We start from the raw sequence: 23,841 nt of genomic DNA, 5'->3' as shown, positions 1-23,841 counted from the left end.
TTAACATTATAAAGTGTACAATTCAGTGGTACTTAGTAAACTCACAATGCTGTGTAACAATGATTGCTATCTAGTTCCTAACCAAAAGGAAATTCCAAAATATTAAGCAGTCGTTCCCCCTAACCCAGCCCTGGCAACTACTGAACTGTCTCTAAAGTTTTCAACTCTGGATACTTCATATGAAAGGAGTCATCTGCAGCCATTGGTGTCTGGCTTCTTCCACGTTAGTATAATGATTTCAAAGTTCATCCATGTTGTAGCATGTGTCAGTACTTCATCCTTTTTATGGCTGAATAATATTCCAATCTACAGATAGACCACATTTTGTTTCTCCATTCATCTGTTGATTGACATTTCGGTTGTTCCTAACTTTTGGCTACTGTGAATAGCAAGCTATAAACGCCTGTAAACAAGTTTCTATTTGAACTCCTGTTTTCAATGTTCTTGGGTATATAGAAGTGGAACCTAGAAGTGGAACATGGGGTACCTAGGAGCTGGGCCATATGGAAACTCTATGATTAATTTATTGAGGAACCACCAAATGTTTTCAAAAAAGTGACAGACACCATTTTATATACCTACAAGCAATGTTCAAAGATATCAATTTCTCTGTACTCTTGCCAACATTTGTTATTTTCCATTTTTTAAAATATAGCCATTTAGTGGATATGAAGTTTTGTTTTACTGTGTATTTCCCTAATGACTAATGATGTTGACCATCTTTTTATGTGCTTATTGTCCATTGTACATCTTCTGAGAAATGTCTATTCAAGTCCATTGCTCAATTTTTTAATTGGGTTGTCTTTCTGTTGTTGTTATGAGAGTTCTTTATGTATACTGCGGCTATTAGGCCTTTATTAGAGAATGATTTGCAAATATTCTCTCCCATTGTGTAAGCTGTCCTTTTACTTTCTTGATCATGTCCTTTGACGTATCAACATTTAATTTTGTTAAAGTCCAATTTATCTGTTTTTTGTTGCTGGGCTTTTGGAATAATATCTAAAAACCCACAGTCATGAAAATTTACATCTATGTGTTCTTCTATGAGTATTGTAATTTTAGCACTTATATGTATGTCTTTGATCCATTTTGAGTTAATTCTTATATTTGGAGTGAGGTAGGAGACAACTTCATTCTTTTGCATATGGATGTCCAGCTGTCCCAGCACCATTTGTTAAAGAGACTATTTTCCCCCCAACTGAACGGTCTTGGCCCTCTTGTCAAAAATCATTTGACCAGAGATTAAAAATGGCGGCAGAGGAGGAGAAACCAAGATGGCAGCATAGGTAAACACCGAAAATTGCTGCCTCCCACAACAAATTCAAAAATACAACTAAAAGACAAAACAGACATCATCCAGAACCACAGGAAGGCTGGCTGAGTGGAAATTCTACAACTAGAAGGGAAGAGAAAAGCACACTGAGACTCAGAGGAGGCGCGGAAGTAAAGTGCAGCGGTAAGGAGGCGCACATGGAAAGAGCTGACAACGGAGGGTGCGGTTGTCTTTTTCAAGCTCCTGAAGGCCCAACTCCAATTCCGGGCTAGTCTCTGGGGACCCAGACTCATAGGGGGAGAAACTGGACGGTTTGGCATCTGGTAGAACTTGAGGGCGGCTTTCTCTCAGAGGTGCTTGCAGCGATTACCACGGAACAGTAAGACCCGGGTCCTCTTAGGGGAGGACTGAGGATCAGCCATAGCTGTTTGCTCCGCCCTGTTGATTCCCTGAGACCCTGCCCCACCCAACCTGCCAGCAGAGGCTTTTGCATATGAATGGCCTGACCCTTTGCAATCTAAAATTACCTAACAAACTGCAGCTGGGTCAGAGAGACCCAGAACTTCCAAAAGAAGGACCAAGGCCCCACAGCAGCTTGCATTGCTTCACAGCTGGGCTTCATCTGGGCACCTCCAAACCCCAAACAAAGAAAAGGAATCTGCAGATCTCTCTGTAGCTTCTGCTGGGTAGCCTCAGGCAGAGGCTAAATTGGTACCTCTTTAGAGATCCAAGAGCCAGTGTACCCAGTGGTCAGAGTGGGACCATCCAGATTACAAGTCCTCAGATCCATAAGGGACACACTCAGGGGGCAGACTCAGTGAGCACCAAAGCCCCACTGAAGCAAGTCTTGCCCCAGAACGGTGTCTTCAGCACAGAAGTTCTCCCACTGTAGACATAGCTGACTCTCACAGCCAATTGGCCTGGAGGTCAATTCCTCCCAGTAATACCTACAACTATCAAGGCTTAACTACAAGACTGTGCACAAAGCCCACAAAGGGGTACACCAAGACTGTCCACCTCAGGTAATTAGGGAGGCTGAGCCACTGGGCCCTATAGGACACCTAGCACACAAAGCCACTCTACCAACACAGGGAAGCATAAAAAATGTGGAGACAAAGAAACAGGTCACAAATGACAGAAATGGAGGAAAGCAAACTACAGGATATAGAGTTCAAAACCACACTTATAAGGTTTTTCAAGAATTTTCTAGAAACCGCAGATAAATTTAGTGAGACCCTCAAGAAATCTAGTGAGACCCTCAAGGTTATGAAAAAGGACCAACTAGAAATTAAGCATACATTGACTGAAATAAAGAATATTATACAGAGTCCCAACAGCAGACTAGAGGATCGCAAGAATCAAGTCAAAGATTTGAAATATGAAGAAGCAAAAAACACCCAACCGGAAAAACAAAAAGAAAAAAGAATTCAAAATTATGAAGACAGTGTAAGGAGCCTCTGGAGCAACTTCAAGCGTACCAACATCCAGATTATGGGGGTGCCAGAAGAAGAGAGAGAGCAAGATATTGAAAACCCATTTGAAGAAATAATGACAGAAAACTTCCCCTACCTGGTGAAAGAAATAGACTTACAAGTCCAGGAAGCGCAGAGAACCCCAAACAAAAGGAATCTAAAGAGGACCACACCAAGACACATCATAATTAAAATGCCAAGAGCAAAAGACAAAGAGAGAATCTTAAAAGCAGCAAGAGAAAGAAACTCAGTTACCTACAAGGGAATACCCATACGACTGTCAGCTGAACATAATCCAGATGTTGGTACGCTTGAAGTTGTCCCAGAGGCTCCTTACACTATCTTCGTGTTTTTGGATTCTTTTTTCGTTTTGCTTTTCCGGTTGGGTGTTTTTTGCTTCTTCATATTTCAAATCTTTGACTTGATTCTTGCGATCCTCTAGTCTGCTGTTGGAACTCTGTATAATATTCTTTATTTCAGTCAATGTATGCTTAATTTCTAGTTGGTCCTTTTTCATAACCTTGAGGGTCTCACTAGATTTCTTGAGGGTCTCACTACATTTATCGATGGTCTCACCAGACTTTTGAGGGTCTTACTAAATTTATTGGCGGTTTCTAGAAAGTTCTTGAAAAACCTTAAAAGTGTGGTTTTGAACTCTATATCCTGTAGTTTGCTTTCCTCCATTTCTGTCATTTGTGACCTGTTTCTTTGTCTCCACATTTTTTATGCTTCCCTGTGTTGGTAGAGTGGCTTTGTGTGCTAGGTGTCCTATAGGGCCCAGTGGCTCAGCCTCCCCAATTACCTGAGGTGGACACTCTTGGTGCATCCCCTTGTGGGCTTTGTGCACAGTCTTGTTGTAGTTAAGCCTTGATAGTTGTAGGTATTACTGGGAGGAATTGACCTCCAGGCCAATTGGCTGTGAGAGTCAGCTGTGTCTACAGTGGGAGAACTTCTGTGCTGAAGACACCGTTCTGGGGCAAGACTTGCTTCAGTGGGGCTTTGGTGCTCACTGAGTCTGCCCCCTGAGTGTGTCCCTTATGGATCTGAGGACTTGTAATCTGGATGGTCCCACTCTGACCACTGGGTACACTGGCTCTTGGATCTCTAAGGAGGTGCTAATTTAGCCTCTGCCTGAGGCTACCCAGCAGGAGCTACGAAGAGATCTGCAGAATCCCCTTCCTTGTTTGGGGTTTGGAGGTGCCCAGATGAAGCCCAGCTGTGAAGCAGTGCAAGCTGCTGTGGGGCCTTGGGCCTTCTTTTGGATGTTCTGGGTCTCTCTGGCCCAGCTGCAGTTTGTTAGGTAATTTTCAGATTGCAAAGGGCCAGGCATTCATATGCAAAAGCCTCTACCGCAGCTTGGGTGGGTCTCAGGGAATCAACAGGGTGGAGCAACCAGCTATGACTGATCCTCAGTCCTGCCCTAAGGGGCCCACATCTCAGTGTCCCGGTAATTCCTGTAAGCACCTTTGAGAGAAAGCCGCCCTAGAGTTCCGAGTTCTGCCTGCTGCCAGACAGTCCAGTTTCTCCCCGTTTGAGTCTGGTTCCCCAGAGACTCACCTGGAACTGGAGATCAGAGCAATTGCGGGCTTGTGACTCCCTTCCAATTCAAAAAGACAACCGTGTCCTCAGTGCCAGCCCTTGCCGCATGCGCCTCTGTACCTCTGCACTTCCGCACCTCCTCTGAGTCTCAGTGTGCTTTTTTCTTACCTTCTAGTTGTAGAATTTCCACTCAGCCAGCCTTCCTGTGGTTCTGGATGATGTCTGTTTTGTCTTTTAGTTGTATTTTTGAATTTGTTGTGGGAGGCAGCAATTTCTGGTGTTTACCTATGCTGCCATCTTGGTTTCTCTCAGGCACCCTCTTAAAGGGCCAAACACAAAATTCCCTATGGAGCCGCCTACCATGTGCTCCGCCAGAGGGAGGGCAGAGTGGACTGGAGCTGTGTGAGCAGAAGCCAGGATTGGGGGCTCTGGGTTTAGAGCTCAGAATGCAGACACCCCTGTTTCTTGTGCTGAGTCATTCCCTCACACTGCAGAGGTCATCTTTCTCATGCAAACATTTGCCTTGCCTGAGAGGAAGACAGTTGACCCATCCTATTGGAAAATACCTTGCCCTGAGGCCATGTAAGAGACTAAAAATAACAATTAGCTTCCAGGCAGAAACAACTGCCCCACCCTGTTGCATGTGACCATTCAAGTGGAATCCTATCAATCTGTAGGCAGAGGTAGGTTCTGGAGGCTTTAAGTCTTTCCCTGATATAATTAGTCAGAAACAGCATTTGACACTGTCCTGCACTGGAGATTGAGAGGCATAATGGATCTACCTAATACACAGCCACAAATCGAGAAACAACTCCAAATGAAAGAACAACAGAATTCTCCAGAAGAAGAGATAAATGAAGCAGGAATAAAAAATTTATATGAAACATAGAGTTCAGAGTAATGATGGTAAAGATGCTCAATAAAATTAAAAAAGGTATAGTAACTATGAAAGAAGAACAGTTGGAAATAAAGAATGACATAGCACAAATAAAGAACACATTGGAAGGAACACACAGTAGATTAGGGGAAGCTGAGGATCAAATCAGTGAATTAGAAAACAAGGTTGAAAAAAATCACTCAATCAGAGAACCAAAAAGAAAATACAATTAAAAAACAGAAGGTCAGCTTAAGGGAGCTGTGGGACAATGTGAAACGTAACAATATTAGGATAGCAGGTGTGCCAGAAGAGGCAGAAAGGGATAGAGAACACGTTTAAAGAAATAATGCAGAAAACGTCCCTGACCTGATAAAGGAAAAAGTGAAACAAGTTCAGGAGGCACAGAAAACACCAAGCAAGAAGAACCCTAACAGGCCCATGCTCAGACACGTCATAATTAAAATGCCAAAAATTAAGGGACAAAGAGGGGATCTTAAAGGCAGCAAGTGAAAAGAAGTTTCCTACAAAGGAGCTCCCATAAGGCTCACATCTGACTTCTAATCAGAAACTCTACAGGCCAGAAGGGAATGGCATGAAGTGCTAAAGGTAATGAAAAGCAAGGATCTGAAACCAAGATTACTACATCCAGCAAGGCTATCATTCAAAATAGATGGTCAAATAAAGAACTTCAACAAGAAAGGCATGTCCATTTCCACCACAGTACTAAAGTGCTAGCCACAGCTATCAAACAAGAAGAAGAAATAAAAGGCATTCAAATTAGAAAGGAGGAAGTAAAACTCCCATTATTTGCAAGATGACATGATGTTGTATATAGAAAACCCTAAAATCTCTCACAAGAAAACTACTAGATTAAATAAATGAATATGGCAATATAGTAGGATACAAAAATCAATATCCAAAAATTGATGGCTTTTTTTATACACCAATAATGAATTCTCAGAAAGAGAAACTAAACAACCAAATCCATTTACCACTGCAACAAATAAATTAAGATACTTAGGAATAAATTTAACCAAGGAGGCAAAAGACCTGTACTCGGAAAACTAAAGGATGTTGAAAAAAGAGACAGAAGAAGATATAAACAAGTGGAAGAATATACCGTGTTCATGGATTCATAGAATTAACATAATTTAAATGTCCATACAATGCAAGCAATCTACTATTAAAACACCAATGGTGTATTTCACAGAGCTAGAACATATGCTCCAAAAATTTATATGGAATCAAAAAAGACCCCCAAATAGCTGCAGCAATTTTGAGAAAGAAAAACAACGTTGGAAGAATCACAATATCAGATTTCAAGTAATACTACAAAGCCACGTGGTACTGGCACAAGATCAGGCATATAGAACAATGGAACAGAACAGAGAACCCAGAAATTGACCCAAGACATTATGCTCAATTAATATTTGCCAAATGAGGCAAGGGCATGCAATGGAGTCAAGAGAGTCTCCAATAAATGGTGTTGGGAAAATTGGACAGAAACATGCAAAAAAAATGAAACTAGAATGAACTTATATCATACACAAGAATAAACTCAAAATGGATAAAAGACTTAAATGTAAGATGTGAAACCATAAAAATCCTAGAAAAAACCATAGGCAGCAAAATCTCAGACATCTCTCATAGCAATATGTTTACAGATACATCTCCTAAAGCAAAGGAAACGAAGGAGAAAATAAACAATGGGATTACCTCAAAATAAAAAGCTTTTGCACAGCAAAAGGAACCATCAACAAAATAAAAAAGGAGCCCACTGCATGGAAGAACATATTTGGCAATGATACATCCAAAATATAAGGAACTCATACAACTTAACAATAGGAAGATAAACAATCCAATTAAATGGGCAAAGGATCTAAACAGACACTTTTCCAAAGAGGACATACAGACGGCCAAGAGACATATGAAAAAATGCTCAAAGTCACTAATCATACAAGAGATACAAATCAAAACGACAATGAGGTATCATCTCACACCTGTCAGAATGGCTACCATCAACAAATTAACAAATGACAAGTGCTGGTAAGGATTCGGAGAAAAAGGAACCCTTGTGCACTGCTGGTGGGAATGCAGACTGGTGCAGCCACTGTGGAAAACAGTATGGAGTTTCCTCAGAAAATTAAATATGGAACTCCCATTTGACCCCATGATCCCACTTCTAGGAATATACCCTAAGAAACCTGAAACACCAATCAGAAAGAATGTATGTATAAATACCCCTGTGTTTATAGCAGCACAATTCACAATAGCTAAGATCTGGAAACAGCCCAAGTGCCCATTAGCAGACGAGTGGATAACAAGCTGTGGTACATTTACACCATGGAATACTACGCAGCTGTAAAAAAGAAGGATCTCTTACCCTTTGAGATTTCATGGAGGGACCTGGAGAGTATCATGCTAAGTGAAATAAGCCAGTCAGAGAAAGACAAGTATCACATGATCCCACTCATATGTGGAATCTACGTAACAAGATAAAGTGAACAGAGTGGATCCACAGACATGGAAGCATGGAACAGAGTGCAGGATCTTGGAGGGAAGGCAGGGAGGGTGGGGGGTGGGAGGTAATCAATCAAAGAGCTTGTATGCATATATGCATGACCCATGGACACAGACAGTGGGGTGGTGAGGGTCTGGGGGGGGGGCGTCAGGGGATGGGCTGGAGGAGTCAATGAGGGGGAAAGGGAGACATATGTAATACTTTCAACAATAAAGGATTTTTTAAAAAAATAAATAGAAGCAAGCAAATCTTTGTAGTTCAATTGAAAAAAAAATCAAAAAAATCCTTTGACCATAGTAAGGTAGTCTCAGTATTCCATTGGACTATGTGTTTATCCTGAGGCCACCGCTGACCATTGCAGGTTTGTAGTAACTTTTTAAATATCTAAGAACAAAATATCAATTTTGTTCTTGTTATTTTTCTTCAGGATTTTTTTTGGATATTCAGGGCCCTTTGTAATTCTATGTGAATTTGAGGGTAAACTTTTGCATTTTTGCCAAAAAAAGCTATTGGAATTTTGATGGAATATAGGACTTGTATAATCAGGAGAAACATTATGTGGATGTGTTTCTTCCACGCGAGGAATTGGGTGGTGGGAGTGGCCCAGGGCAAGCGTCTCCGGGGGAGATGGCAGGGCTTGGGCTGGACTGAGTGGGAGGGAAGGACGGGACACATGTGAGACTCGCTTGGGAGTGCAACCTGGGGACAACGTGAGATATTAGGTCGAGTTACTAGGAATGACACGAGGGCCAGGACAAAAATGTCCCTCACGTGTCTGCGCCTGTATGACAGCCATCCTGCGGGTGAGGATGGGGCGCAGGCCAGTCAGCTCCCAGGAGAGGAGCAGAGGGCAGGGGCGGCGTCCACAGGCTCCGTGGAGACCTCTCCCCGCGGGAGCCACGCAGAGGCCACCTTGTGTGGTTCTAGGTCCCGCCCAGGCGGTGACCGCGCCAGGAAGTAAGTGTCCGGTGCTCTCTCCTAGGGCGGAAGGGCCGCTGCTCGGTGAACGGGATGACCATGTACCACGGGGCCGCGTGGTCGCCGGAGCCCTGCACCACCTGCCTGTGCGCCTCCGGAAGGGTGCTCTGCGACCGGACCAGGTGCCCGCCTCCGCCTCCGCGGTGCCTGCGCGCCGCCACCCCCGAGGGCGAGTGCTGCCCGGTCTGCTCGGACTCCGGTATAAACGTTCAGCCCAAAGTATCACATGCGACTCGGCCTTGCCCTCCCCTGTTTACTTGCACTTGCTCTAATTTATGATAAAGTGGTCGTCAGAATACTTAAACTATTGGCACAGTGATGACAGGCGTAGAAATTCTTGAGAATGATACGGGAGGGCAGGCATCAGCGCTCCATTCGAGCTGCGGGAAGGAGGCGGTGGGCCCCGCAGCCGCGCTGAGAGGCCGTGAAGGGTGGGGCAGCCCGCGGTCCCTGCCCAGGGTGCGAGGCCTGCCGGCTCCCACCGCTGGCTCCCTGTGGCACGGCGAGTAGCCCAGACGCAGAGGAAGAACTCGGTGAGCAGGGAGGCTGGTCGGCGTCCGGAGCGTGTCCCGCTCGGGGCTGCTGGGCCCAGGGTCACCAGGCGGCTTGGTTGGCTGCTCACTGACCCAGGGTCCCCGGAGGCTCACCCCTGAGGGAGGAGAGGCCCCTCAGGAGAGGGGCCAGCCTGGCCCAGCCTTCTGAAATACAAACCCAGGGAAGCAGGCACGAGAGGCACTGGGTGTTGTTTCCTCATCTGTGGTCAAGGCTGATCACAGGCAGGTCTCCTGCCAGGAAGAACTTCAGAATATTTAGAAACTGTACTTTGGTGGATACTACCAGCTATTTCACTAAGGTATTATGATTTTTAAAGTGTTAGAAAATACGTGTTTAATAAAATTGACTCCTTGGGGGGTGAAACATAAAACTTATAAAGATTCAGAAATTCTCATTTTTCAAAGGAGCTGAATTATTCCTAAAATGCTGTAGTTATTTTGGAAAAATAAACTTGGGTATACAGGAAGGATTTTAAATGTTTTAATATGATAGCTTTAGCTTCCTTCTGCTCATTTTTTTCTATTCTCCTTTTGTATTTTCTGCTAAAGATGTCAAAAAATAACTCAAACACTTTACATTATATACTGAATTGAAATCTTCAAATAATTATTCTTTGAGTTCTTTCTAGGGATGATTTGTTTAGTATTAAATGAAGGCAAGGAGAGGCTGAATACATAGTTTTATGTATTTGATGGAAGGAAGCCTGGACCCTGAGCTCACTCCTTCCTAGAAGCCACGCCTGCCCGCCTTTAGCAAACACAGTGACAGCTAATTCCGATGTGGGCCAGCTGTGCACTGCACGCTATTCCTGCTCTTATCGCCATGTAGTAGTACACAGGGCTCTGATGTGTATCTCTCGGTTAGTTAAGCCAGATGTTTTCTGTAAGTCTCAAGAAGCAAAATGATTTCAGTAGAGTCCAGGAGAAAAAACGACCTTTCTAGCAAAGGGTGCTTTTAGACTCATGGAGCTGAAAGGAAATTGGGAAAAAAATAATAAATCTATAAACAAAAGCCAATTTCACTACCATAAGCCTGAGAGTGCACACATTCTTGCCTTATCAACAACCCCACTAATAAACAACGGGGCTACTTATCATTTTGCACCCCCTGTAGTTACCAGGTAGAATGACACCTGAGTAGAAATAGTAAAACCTCAGGTAAAACAAAAATTGTCTATAATAGATCTTACAGCAGAAATAGTTACTATTAAAACTATTCAAGCAAAAATTTTAAGATGCATTTCATGTTTAAACTGCACTCAAATACCTGGAGGGAATACTCACTAGCCTCCCTTTTGCTATGATTCTTCTTTTATTCATATCACAATGTGCCCCTGCTGCCTCCTCCGTGCATGGTCGGAGCCTCCTACTCGCCATCAGTGCTAGAGCGTTAATGACAGAACTGACTTTTCTGGTGATTCTTCAGGACAAAGAGAACCTCCGAATTCACATCATCGGCAGCGGCCACCTCCTTGGGCGAACCTGGACCAAGCACTGAGAAAAGAGGAGCTTCCGGCTGAGGAGGCTGAAGGAATGAAAGAAACTGAAGACAGGGAGCAAAAGAAAATGAGCCCGGAGCCTGGGGACAGAGGAAGACTTCCTGGCCAGGGGCAGCGCAGCAGGGCTGAACAGAGGCCTGGAGAGGAGGGCAGGCAGGCGCGTCCCCACGGAAACACAGCCAGGGAGGTGGAGGAGGAGGAAGAGGAGAAGGAGGAGGAGGAGGAGGAGGAGGAGGAGGAGGAAACCAGAGGTGTGTTACAGGTGCTGTCCCAACTCCCAGCCGGTGCTCCTCCCAGACGCAGGCCAGCTCTGCCCAGCGGGTGCTCTCTGTCCTACAGAACCATCAGCTGCAACGATGCAGACCTCACCCAGATACCACCGCTGGCAGCACCCGAGGTAACAAGCCTGGAGCTTGCTGGTAAGAGATGTCGATGTCCATTTCATTTTCAGCTTTAAAAGTAAATAACTCATTCCCCTATGAATGTTATATTTTAATCTCGTAATATAAATGGATTCTAAACGGACTATTTTCGCAATCTTTAAACACAAACGTTGCAGAAGAGGTAGGTGTTTTACTACAGTATAGCATAATTGGATGTAATGCATAGTCCTCCAAATCCAACCATGATTTCTCATGGACTTCTTTAAAAAAAATGTTTTTATTGACTTCAGAGAGGGGAAGGGAGAGGGAGATAGAAACATCAATGATGAGAGAGAATCACTGATCTGCTGCCTCCTGCATGGCCCCTACTAGGGATCGAGTCTGCAACCCGGGCATGTGCCCTGACCTGGAATCAAACTGTGACCTCCTGGTTCAGGGTCAACACTCAACCACTGAGCCATGCCGGCCGGGCTGGACTTCTTTCTTAAAGTCAGCTTTACTGAGGGTAACTTTCATGGAGTTAAACTTATTTTTAGCATGGTACTGAGTTTTGAGACATGCATATAGACAGGTAACCTCTGCCCAATTCTTCATGTCCCTCTGTTCACAAGCCCTAGCCACCAGGATGTGTCTGTGTCTGTAGTTTAGACGTTTCCAGACATCATGAGAACGGGGTCACTAGGCACACGGCCTCCTTAGCTGGCTTCCCCCATCACACTGCTTTTGGGGTCATCCAGGCTGTTGCATTTGGTCAGCATCTTGCCCTCCCTACTGCTGAGAGCTGTCTGGATGAACCGGTGGTACCAGCTGAGGCATCTGGAGTGTTTCCAGTTGGGGGCAGTTCTGTGGTTATGAACACCCACATACAGATGTCTGTGGAGACCCCGTTTTCTTCTCCCTGGAGTACGTGCCAGGAGTAGGACCACTAAGTGACACAGAGATGCGTTTAACTTGCATTCTGTGTCCTGTCAGCCGTTCTCCCTCATGTTAGCCATTCTGGTGGACATGGATGGTCCCGTCCTTCTACTCCTGTGTTTATAGGGCCACCTGAAAAGGTCCTTAGTGGAGGAACAGCATGACCAGGTTTGGTGTGGCTGGCTGGCAAGGAGGCTGGGCCAAATGGACAATGGTGATATGGCCCATGAGGGGTGGCCCTGCAGATGCAGGGGCCACAGGGTCTAAATGGGGTTTCAGACATCCTGGGGGAAATCACAGCAATAAACTACCATCAAAATAATAAATGATATAACATCATTTATACTCAACAGGAAAGGTCTGACACCTTTGCTCAGGATGGCCAGTCTGTGACAGACCCCTCTGCATCATGGCCTCCTCACACCACGCTCTTGTGACCCCAGCAAAGCCCCTCCTGTGCCCGCGTGCCAGATGTCCCACAAGAAAGCTTGGTTTGCGAACATCTAGTCTTACGATGGTGAATGGCCGGTGCACACACGGTCTTGGTTTTGCAGGAAGGTCACATTGGTTTATATTGTGCTTACTCTATCTGGGAAGCTCATTTTCTGAGTTTAAAACCACTGACTACTGTACTTAACCAAGTGTCAAAACAAAACCCCATAAAGTTAAGGCCCATAGGAACTTCTGTAGATCACAGTCATGGGAGCAGAACCTCAGATCTGGAGGTGATGAGATTATCTCCCCATGCCGCTGATTTAGGGACTGAGCCTGGTGCTCCAGAAAGGCAATTGACATGCCCACAATGTCGTTGATTAATTGCAGGGTTATAGTTGTGAGCCAGGGCCTAAGAAATGCCAATGGGAAAAGATGAAGAGCTATAGAAACCATAACCTTCTAGAAACCATCAGTCATACGATGCCCAATGCTCACAGCGTGGTCTAGCAAGTACACGCTGGATGTTTTAAGCAGCTTTATCTAAAACCTGAGGTGCAGGGCATGGCAAGTCCTTAGAGTGCACGTTCTGACTCTGTGAAACAGGGTAGCCCCAGTTGTTTACTTTTCTAAATGTGCATCTGCTGATGTGATATACCTCCCGGAGGCCCATGCTATGAGTATTGCTTTTTCATACAGAGAAGACTCTCGTTTGCTCTCTGTGCAAATGCACGTGTGTGTATGTATTGGCACATCGGTCTGAAACACAACTGTCCTGTCCTAGGCAATTCCATCACCTCCATTCCCGACGAAGCATTTAATGGACTACCGAATTTGGAAAGGCTTGATTTGAGCAAAAATAGTATCACCTCTTCAGGCATAGGTCCAGAAGCATTCAAGGTAAACCCACGTTCTGATTTGTCACAATCTATTTAGATTGCTTTCCCATGACTGGTACTGGCAGTGGTGGAGATGGGGAAGAGAGGAAAAGCTGCACGTTTACCTGGTAGCATTCTCCTAAGCGGAGAAACTTTCTTCCCTGATGTCCCTAAACTGTATTGAAGCTTTACCTTGAATAGAGCATGTTATGTCACATGTGTCTGGCTGTCATACCCTTAGAGCACCAGACACCGCACCAATAACAAAATAAATGTATTAAATTTATAGAGTAATTTTCCCCCACGTCGCTGAGAACATGTGCGTGAGGTGCTCCAGGGAGGAAGGGCAGGGTCTGGAAGCTTCCCAAACGCTGGGCGGCAGCGCATGTGAGCCCCTGCTCTGGGCCGGGCAGCACTGATGAAGGGACACGTTAGCAAGAGGGCATCTGAAAACACAAATGGACTCGGCGTTCAGGTTGGGAAAAGAAGAGGGAAGAAGATGGGAAACAGCACAGGATAAATTTCTGAAAGACTCAGATTTGACATTTTTTTCTCTAAAAAGCAGAAAAGAAGAGAGGATCAAGGAATTTCAGAGAAAAAAATGCAGAAGCAGGAAAGGAGACGGCTGTGTGTACACAATACTCACAAATAGGTGTGCTTGCAGAAGCCCCAGCACCAGTACCACAGCCACTGGGTCAAACCGCCCCCTCGGGCAGGCCTGTCCCCTCTTTGCACAACTCCCTCTGAGGCACACAGGTCCTGGCTCACACCCCCATTCGGGGCTGGCAGGTGAGAAGGTCCACACTCACACACAGACCGAGTGCCCCGCAGGCTAGCTGTCCGGATCGAAACCTGGGCACCCACGCACTCCCGGTATTGGATAAAAAGGAAGACATTGTAGGAAGTCACCTTCTCTTCCTGTTTGGGGGTTTCTATCCCAAACTGCTCACATTGGGCTCTGAACCCACTGACGTGAGTCGTCCACGTGGCCCCACTCAAACCCGCCAGCTGCAGTGCTCGGCGCAGGCAGCCAGGCAGTGCCGCCAACCAGCAGCCTCGGGTGGAGACGCCCCCCTCACCCCATCAAAACCGTGAGGGTGCCACAGAGCAATGGCTTGTGATGCCTGACCACTCCATGTTGAAGAATCTGCTCCATCATTAGTGCTATTATAATTCTGCTTCTGTTAATGAACAGAAAACTGAGTTTTACAAATACGTTGACAGGGTTCAGATTGCTATCCTGACACCAGCACTCATGAGGGACTCAGGCCCCTGCACTAGTACGTCATACAGAGAAAACTCTCATACGCAGAGTTTTAATAACTGTGTGTCTGCTGCTGAGAAGGTGAAAACCCAAGATCTAGCAAAATATAACCAACCCAGTGCGGTAGGAGATTTCTCTCGTTTCCGTGGCCACAGTAACGTGTGACAGATCCCTATGGCGAGTGGAACATGACTGCCTAGTGTGGTTGAAAATGCCCGGAATAAACACTCACAGGACCGACATCTGCAGGGCAGGGAGAAGATGGGGACCCCCATCTAAACCCCAGTACGTCAGGCTTAGAGGCATAACTGCAGCTAACTGAACATTCAAGTGAGATGTACTGGACACCTGTGCCAGATGAAATAGTCATCTGAGATTTGCTTTTTCAGCATTTGAAGAAGTTGGTGTACCTGAATATGAATGGAAACAGCCTGGCAGAGCTTCCTCTGGAGCTGCCACCTACATTGGAAGAACTCAAAGTCAGTGAGAACAAGCTTCGCGCTATCGATGAAGAACACTTGTCAGGTACCAAGCATGCGCTTGTAACATGTCCGTGTACCTCTGTCACCTGGGGGAATTTTATTTGTGGTATTGCCGGATGAATAGCTGGCAAGGTTTTTTAGGTCACTTTACCATTTAAATGGAGACACCTTGTTTTAATATTGATTGGTGTAACTTCTTAAAATGTATTTTAAACTGCCCATTGTCTTAACAAGTCCTCTACATGGAAATAAAACCTCCATGACTTCAGGTCCTCATCATCTACAAACAGTGACTGAGCTCCAGACCTGTAGCACCCTGAGCGACACTAACTTCCCACACAGCCACGTGTGGGTGCTGTCGGGACAGAGGCCTGTGCTGGTGCTGGTGATGCTACACCAGGGCTGGGACGGTCTCCTCATTGCTCCTGCATGCGCAGTGCACGCACCTCAGCCCACTGCCTGCACACATTTCGCTACTATAATCTGTCATATGTTGGCATATAGACTCTGTATCACATGAGCAAGTGGGCACAGGCAGTCCATGCAGTGTCTCTGGCCCGAGCACAGGGTGGAGGATGCCAGGTGTGTGGCTGCAGGGCAGCCCGGCTCTCCTATGGGTGGGTGTTAGGCAAGGGCCTGCGGTCCATGCATCTGATACACCTAGAACTGACTCTGCTTGTGGTTGTTTCTGGACAAGCTGGAGAGCTGAAGTTGTCATACGATCTATATATATGTAAAAGGCTAAGCGACGCTCCGACCCACTGACCAACCGTACGGTAGGTATGACGCGCACTGACCACCGGGGGGCAGACGCTCAATGCAGGAGCTGCCAAGCGACAGCAACTTTGCAAAGTGCCCTCTCCCACTCCGGGACCCCTCGGGGGATGTTGGGGAGCCGCTTTCAGCCCAATCCCCGCAGGCCAGGCTGAGGGACCCCACCAGCCGGAGGCCCCGCTCACTCTATAAACGCCCTGTCAGCCCTGGCGCCTGCCAGCTGGGGAGGGACCGTAGGAGGTTGGCTCCAGGGCATATCCGGCCCCTCTTGCCCAGTCCCGCCCTGCAGGACTAATTAATTTCCTTTCAATGTCATTAGTGAACTCTATAAAAAGAGGCAGTTTTATATTTAGCTTTTTCAGGAACTCTAGCTAATGTCTTTGATTAGATTATGGTTTACTTTAAGACTAACTGGCAAGTTTCTTGTTTTATCTTCCCAACAGTCTAATGTAGCTCTTGAGGTATAGTGCTCAACACTTATTTGATCTGAAATATACTTATCATGTTCATGTATCTTTTTAAAAAATATATTTTTATTAATTTCAAAGAGGAAGGGAGAGGGAGAGAGAGATAGAAACATCAATGATGAGAGAGAATCACTGATCGGCTGCCTCCTGCACGTCCCACACTGGGGATCGAGCCCGCAACTCAGGCATGTGCCCTTGACTGGTATCGAACCTGGAACCCTTCAGTGTTCAGTCCGATGCTCTATCCACTGAGCCAAACCGGCTAGGGCATGTTCATGTATCTTTTTTTTTTTTTTTAAAGATATTTTATTGATTTTTTACAGAGAGGAAGGGAGAGGGATAGAGAGTTAGGAACATCGATGACAGAGAAACATCGATCAGCCGCCTCCTGCACACCCCCTACTGGGGATGTGCCCGCCACCCAGGTACATGCCCTTGACCGGAATCGAACCTGGGACCCTTCAGTCCGCAGGCTGACGCTCTATCCACTGAGCCAAACTGGTTAGGGCATGTTCATGTATCTTGATAAACCAAGACTTTAAAGGAATAAAACAATTCAATTATTTCCTTTCATTCCTAAAAAACTTCATAGGAAGGAAACAGTTCTGATGGGAAAACAATAATGAGAATTGCCAAATCTGAGGATTCCAGAGTTATGGAAATACTCTATTTCCAGATGAGTTTCAGGGTACACAAGAAAAACATTAATAAGCACAAATTTTGATGGGCTTTTTAATGTGGAAAAGATATTAGAAAATTCAATTTCTAACTGCTAGAAATTAAACCAGACCAAAGTAACACTTAATTTAGAAGAAGTGTACTAGGGGCTGTGTGTGAATTACATGTGTGTACTAGGGGCTGTGTGTGAATTACATGTGAAATCATGCAACTGTATTGTCACACGACACAATGTTGTAAAACCCAAGTCCACATTTAGAAAATGCTATAGTACATTCCTGCAACTGCTTTTCTCCTCCTCTCCCTCATGAACAGATGCTCCCTCCTCCCCAGGAGGGATGGTCCGGGGAGCTGCTGCCTGTATGGGGGCGCGAGGAGGCACTCCTCTGCCACCCCCCAGGCCCTGCGCTTCTGTGTGGCTGTGTTCTGAGCCCTGGCCAGTGCTAACCACTCGGGCTGGGTTCGTTCTCTCTCTCTCTCTCTCTCTCTCTCTCTCTCTCTCTCTCACACACACACACACACACACACACACACAGACACACTTCTTTTAATTAATTTACAGAGGAAGGGAGAGGGAGCGAGAGATAGAAACATCAATGATGAGAGACAGGCCGGGCCTGGGTTCTCTCCTCAGTGCTGCAGCCCTGGAAACGGCTTAGCTCCTGAGTCCTGCTGCCCCTGCAGGTTGGGCTGACAGGCAGAGAGCTGGGCGGGCCTGCCGCCACGGCACCGCCGTCCCCAGCGCTGTCTGCTCGCTCCCGCTCCCAGGAAGCCCGGCTGGGCCATCAGGGCCTGCTGTCTCCCATTCTCTGGAGGCGGGGCGTCACCAGGACATCCAGGTTCCGGGTTCTGTAGTTCCAGGGAAACAGGGAGCAGACACTTCAGAGAGATGCAGCATGAGCAAAAGCGTGGAGGAAAGGAAGAACCTGGACACCACAGGCTGCACGCAGGGCCTGCCTGTCGGCGGGGATGCAGGGGTGATGGGCTTGAGGCGCAGGAACTGGACAACCAGGAGCTGCGGCCTGTGCTGGCCCTGAGAGCTCCCTAGATGGGATGCTGAGACCTGCATGCCCACGTGGGAGAGAGTTACCTCTACAATTGAGAAGCAGGAATAGAAGGGCAGAGAGGAACAGCAAGGGAAAACCGATGGATTGAAAACATGCCTGTCCACACCTATAACCTGTCATGCTGTCCCCCGCAACAGGAATGACCTCCTGCCAATGTCCTGCTAACGAATCCCCTTTCTGCCCCCATCTAACCTACACGTTTTAATCTTTTCTAACTCTGTCCAGTTTCCTGTTACAGACAGTAACACACATACTGTGTTTCCTATATATACATTATACGGAAAAATGAGAGAATTATTGCAAAATGATGCATAGTACCATAAGTTTGCATCGCGTATTAGGTTTCTCTCTTCTGAGGTAATGAAATAACCATTAGTCGACTTCTGTTACCTGTTTTTGACTGGAAAACTTCTATTAAAAGCGCAAGCCTGAAGATAAATATGCTGGATTCTCAGGATCTTCAGTTTTGAAAATTAAAGAAAATATGAGGAACTACAATTACTTGTTAAGTTTACTGGTTGGCTTTACAAATTCCTGTCTCCAGTCCTTCAACAGACCCTGAACACCACCATCCAACCACGCCTGCTGCTGTCTCCACAGGGTGTCCCCTAGCATCTGTGGTCTGGACTCCAGAGAGCACTGTCTTGCTTCTCTGACAGGCCAACAAGTAGGAAATGGATTGCACAGAGCATTTAGGGTGATGGCCGTGACTTGAGTTGAATATGAAAACATCCGCTATGCTGGAAATCTTAACCACTGAAAAAACTCCAAAGTTACACCCTGAATATCTGACTCAGATGCCTCTGGCAATCATTATTGCTGAGCTGCTCATGATTTTTTTATAATTTTAAAAAATTATAAACAGTATAACAGATGGCCCCCATTTGCACTCGATACCCCCTTCCCACCCAGCCCCTGGCCCTACCCAGGAATCATTATACTATTGTCTAGTCCTAGGGCTATGCATATATGCATATTACATTTTTGGTTAATCTCTTTCCGTTTCTTCCATCCCCGAGATCTGTCAGTCTGGATCTATTTTGCTTGTAGGTTTATTTTGTTCATTAGATTCCACATATAAGTGAGATCATGTGATACTTGTCTTTCTCTGATTGGCTTATTTTGCTTAGCATACTCTCCAGGTCCCTCCACCCTGTTTCAAAGATAAGAGATGCTACCTGTCCTTATAGCTGCACTACAGGCCTAGTGCTCGAAATTCGTGTTCGGGTAGGGTCCTTAGGCCTGGCCGGCAATCAGGGCCGATCTGCAGGGCGACCAGTGCGTCGACTGGGGGGCCCACTCACACCTGACTTGGCTGGCCTGAGGCCTGCAGGCTGGGGGCAGCTCCTGCATTAAGCGTCTGCCCCCTGGTGGTCAGTGTGAGTCATGGCGACCGGTCATTCTGCCAGTTTGGTCAATTTGCATATTAGGCTTTTATTACATAGGATAGTATTCTCCATTGTGTAAATAAACCCCTTTTTTGTTTTTTAATCCACTCATCTATTGATGGGCACTTGGACTATTTGCAGATCTTAGTGATTGTAAATTGTCTTGCTATGAACATAGGGGTGTATATATTTCTGATTGGTGTTTCAGGATTCATAGGATATGATCCCAGAAATGGGATCAGGGGTGGCTCAGTGCAGCAATTCCATATTTAGTTTTTTGAGGAAGCTCCATACTGTTTTCCACAGAGGCTGCACCTGTCTGCATTCCCACCAGCAGTGTACGAGGGTTCCCTTTTCTCCACATCCTCACCAGCACTTGATTTATTGATGGTAGCCATTTTAACAGGTGTGAAGTGATATCTCATCGTTGTTTTAATTTGCATCTCTCTGATGATCAGTGACTTTTGAGCATTGTTTCATCTGTCTCTTGGCCTCTGTATGTCCCCTTTGGAGAAGTGTCTATTCAGGTCCTTTGCCCATTTTTAATTAGATTGTTTGTCTTCCTTTTGTTAAGTTGTATGAGTTCTTTATATATTTTCGAGATATGTTCTCTCATACAGTGGGTTCCCTTTTCAACCCTTTTCAATTTGGTGGTGTGTGTGTGTGTGTGTGTGTGTGTGTGTGTGTTTTGTTTTTTTTTTGCTGTACAGAAGCTTTTCAGTTTGATGTAGTCTCATTTGTTTATTTTTTCCTTTGTTTCTCTTACCCTAGGAGACGTACTAGTGACAATTCTGCCATACGAGATGTCTGAGATTTTTGCTGCCTATGGTTTCTTCTACGATTTTTATGGTTCCACTAGACGCCCGATGCACAAAATTCATGCAAGGGTTTCAACCCTTGCAGCCCTGGCTGCTGCCACCCTCTGCAGGACGATCGATCTCAGAACCCTCCCCGCCACAGATCGCCCTGCAGAGGGTGGCAGCAGCTAGGGCTGCAAGGGCCGAGGCAGCCGGGGCCCTGCCACTGGTTATTCCGAAGGTTGTTCCAGACGGTTATTCTGCCATCCAGTCTAATTAGCATATTAGCTCTTTATTATATAGGGTGACTTGCATTTAAGTCTTTTATCAATCGTGAGTTTATCCTTGTGGATGGGATAAGTAGGTGGAGTAGTTGCATTTTTTAATGTCCCTGTCCAATGATTCCAGCACCATTTATTGAAGAGACTCTTTATTTCATTGTATGCTCTTGCCTCTTTTGTCAAATATTAATTGATTGTAATGGCTTGCATCAATTTCTGGGGTCTCCGTTCTGTTCCAATGGTCTTTATGCCTTTTCTTGTGCCAGGACCAGGCTGTTTTGATTACAATGGCTTTATAGTATAGTTGTTCTTCTTTCTCAGGATTGCTGCGACTATTGGGGGGTCTTTCTTGGTTCCATATAACTTTTTGGATTATTTGTTCTAGATCTGTGAAATATGCTGCCGTTGGTATTTTAATAGAGATTGTATTGAATCTATAGATTACTTTGGGTATTATGGACATTTTAATGATATTAATGCATCCAATACATGTACATTGTATATACTTCCACTTTTTTGTATCTTCATTTCTTTTTTCAGTGTCCTATAGATTTCCAAGTATAGGTCTTTTACCTCTTTGGTTAAGTTTATTACAAGGTATCTTATTTTTGTTGTTGCAATGGTAAATGGGATTCTTTTTTTTTTTTTAATTTTATTTATTTATTTATTTTTTAAATTAAATCTTTATTGTTCAGATTATTACATTTGTTCCTCTTTTTTCCCCCCATAGCTCCCCTCCACCCGGTTCCCACCCCACCCTCCGCCCTCACTCCCCACCCATGTCCCCATCCATAGGTGCACAATTTTTGTCCAGTCTCTTCCCGCATCTCCTACACCCCTTTCCCCCCCAAGAATAGTCAGTCCATTCCCTTTCTATGTCCCTGATTCTATTATGATCACCAGATTATTTGTTCACTTGATTCTTAGATTCACTTGTTGATAGATGCATGTTTGTTGTTCATAATTTGTATCTTTACCTTTTTCTTCTTCTTCCTCTTCTTAAAGGATACCTTTCAGCATTTCATATAATACTGGTTTGGTGGTGATGAACTCCTTTAGCTTTTCCTAATCTGTGAAGCTCTTTATCTGACCTTCAGTTCTGAATGATAGCTTTGCTGGATAAAGTAATCTTGGTTGTAGGTTCTCGGTATTCATCACTTTGAATATTTCTTGACATTCCCTTCTGGCCTGCAAAGTTTCTGTTGAGAAATCAGCTGACAGTCGTATGGGTATTCCCTTGTAGGTAACTGAGGTTCTTTCTCTTGCTGCTTTTAGGATTTTCTCTTTGTCTTTTGCTCTTGGCATTTTAATTATGATGTGTCTTGGTGTGGTCCTCTTTGGATTCCTTTTGTTTGGGGTTCTCTGCGCTTCCTGGACCTGTAAGTCTATTTCTTTCACCAGGTGGGGGAAGTTTTCTGTCATTATTTCTTCAAATAGGTTTTCAATATCTTGGTCTCTCTCACCTTCTGGCACCCCTATAATTCTGATGTTGGTACGCTTGAAGCTGTCCCAGAGGCTCCTTACACTATCTTCGTATTTTCGGATTCTTTTTTCATTTTGCTTTTCCAGTTGGGTGTTTTTTGCTTCTTCATATTTCAAATCTTTGACTTGATTCTTGCGCTCCTCTGGTCTGCTGTGGGGAGTCTGTATAGTATTTGTTATTTCAGTCAGTGTATGCTTAATTTCTAGTTGGTTCTTTATCATAACATCGAGGGTCTCATTAGATTTCTTGTAGATCTCATTAAGTTTATCGGCAGCTTCTAGACAGTTCTTGAGAGACCTTAAAAGTGTGGTTCTGAACTCTATATCATCCATTGACAGTTTTGTCCGGCTTGGGCGGGGCGGGTCGCACGGGATCAAACAGGGCAGGCAGAGCGAGTAGTTATGGCTGCTCTCAGTACCGTCCCTAGGGGCTCTGCTTTACAGAGTCTCAGCAACCGCTGCAAACCTCGGAGAGAAAGCTGCCTTCGAGTTCCGACCAAAGCCAGACAGTCCTGCTTCTCCTGTTTGAGTCTAGGTCCCTAGAGACTCGCCCAGATCTGGAGCTCAGCGTCTGAGACTCCCTCCCGATTGAAAACAACAACTGCGCCTTCCGCCACCAGCCCGCTCCGTGTGCGCACTCCACACCTGAGTATTTCACTTCAGCACTGCGCCTCCTCTGAGTCTGGGTATGATATTCTCTTTCCTCCTAGTTGTAGAATTTCCACTCAGCCAGCCTTCCCGTGGTTCTGGATGATGTCCGTTCCGTCTTTTAGTTGTTTTTTGAAGTGGTTGTTCGAGGCAGCAATCTCCAGCGTTAACCTATGCCGCCATCTTGGTTTCTCCAATTTCGATACCTTTTATTTCTTCTTCTTGTCTGATTTCTGTGGCTAGGACTTCCAGTACTTCGTTAAATAAGAATGGCGAAAGCGGAGATCCCTGTCTTGTTCCTGTTCTTAGGGGAAATGGTTTTAATTTTTGTCCAACTGAGTATGATGTTGGCAATAGGTTTGTCATATATGGCCTTTATTATGTTGAGGTGGATTCCTCTATTCTCACCTTGCTGAAAGTTTTCTAAATAAAAAAATGGATGTTGGCCGAAACCGGTTTGGCTCAGTGGATAGAGCGTCGGCCTGCGGACTGAAAGGTCCCAGGTTCGGTTCCGGTCAGGGGCGTGTGCCTGGGTTGCGGGCATATCCCCAGTGGGAGATGTGCAAGAGGCAGCTGATCGATGTTTCTCTCTCGTCGATGTTTCTAGCTCTCTATCTCTCTCCCTTCCTCTCTGTGAAAAATCAATAAAATATATTTAAAAAAAAAAAAAAAATGGATGTTGAATTTTGTCTAATGCTTTTTCTATATTTATTGATATGATCATGTGATTTTTTGGACTTCATTTTGTTAATGTGATGTATCACATTTATTGATTTGCAAATATTGTACAGCTTTGCATCTCCAGAATAAACCCCACTTGGTCATGGTGTATGATCTTTATAAAGTATTGCTGGGTCTGATTTGCTAATATATGGTTGAGGATTTTAGCATCTGAGGTTATCAGGGATATTGGCCTGTAATTTTCTCTTTGTGCAACCTTTATCAGGTATTTAAATTAGGATAATGCTGGCCTCATAAAAGGAGCTTGGAAATATTCCTTCCTCTTGAGTTTTTTGAAATTGTTTGAGGAGGATAGGTGTTAATTTTTCTTAGAATGTTTGATAAAACTCCCCTGTGAAGGCTTCTGAAACATGCTTTTATTTGCTGTGAGTTTTTTATTTTTATTACTGCTTCAATTTCTTTAGTTGTTATTGGCCTATTCGGTTTTTCTGATTCTTCCTGATTGAGTTTT

At 45.1% G+C, this 23,841-nt stretch overlaps 2 protein-coding genes across 7 annotated transcripts in view; one reads left to right on the top strand and one right to left on the bottom strand.

Moving 5' to 3' along the window:
* CENPP (centromere protein P) overlaps positions 1–23,841 on the bottom strand; it is a 251,839-nt gene that overhangs the window by 42,395 nt on the left and 185,603 nt on the right. The window lies entirely within an intron of this gene.
* The window catches only part of ECM2 (extracellular matrix protein 2), a 73,255-nt gene that overhangs the window by 26,975 nt on the left and 22,439 nt on the right, over positions 1–23,841 (top strand). For 4 of the 5 annotated variants that reach the window (XM_059656273.1, XM_059656276.1, XM_059656272.1 and 1 more), the window contains 4 exons: positions 8,665–8,859; positions 10,641–11,132; positions 13,228–13,343; positions 14,975–15,110. In XM_059656273.1, the coding sequence (XP_059512256.1) occupies positions 8,665–8,859; positions 10,641–11,132; positions 13,228–13,343; positions 14,975–15,110 (939 nt within the window). The remainder of the gene's footprint in view (positions 1–8,664; positions 8,860–10,640; positions 11,133–13,227; positions 13,344–14,974; positions 15,111–23,841) is intronic. The other variant, XM_059656274.1, reaches the window with a different exon arrangement.

The sequence above is a fragment of the Myotis daubentonii genome, chromosome 11 (genome assembly GCF_963259705.1).
Source record: "Myotis daubentonii chromosome 11, mMyoDau2.1, whole genome shotgun sequence".
NCBI lineage: Eukaryota > Metazoa > Chordata > Mammalia > Chiroptera > Vespertilionidae > Myotis > Myotis daubentonii.
Note: the sequence above shows the minus strand (reverse complement) of the source record. Positions and strands in the feature narration are given on the sequence as shown.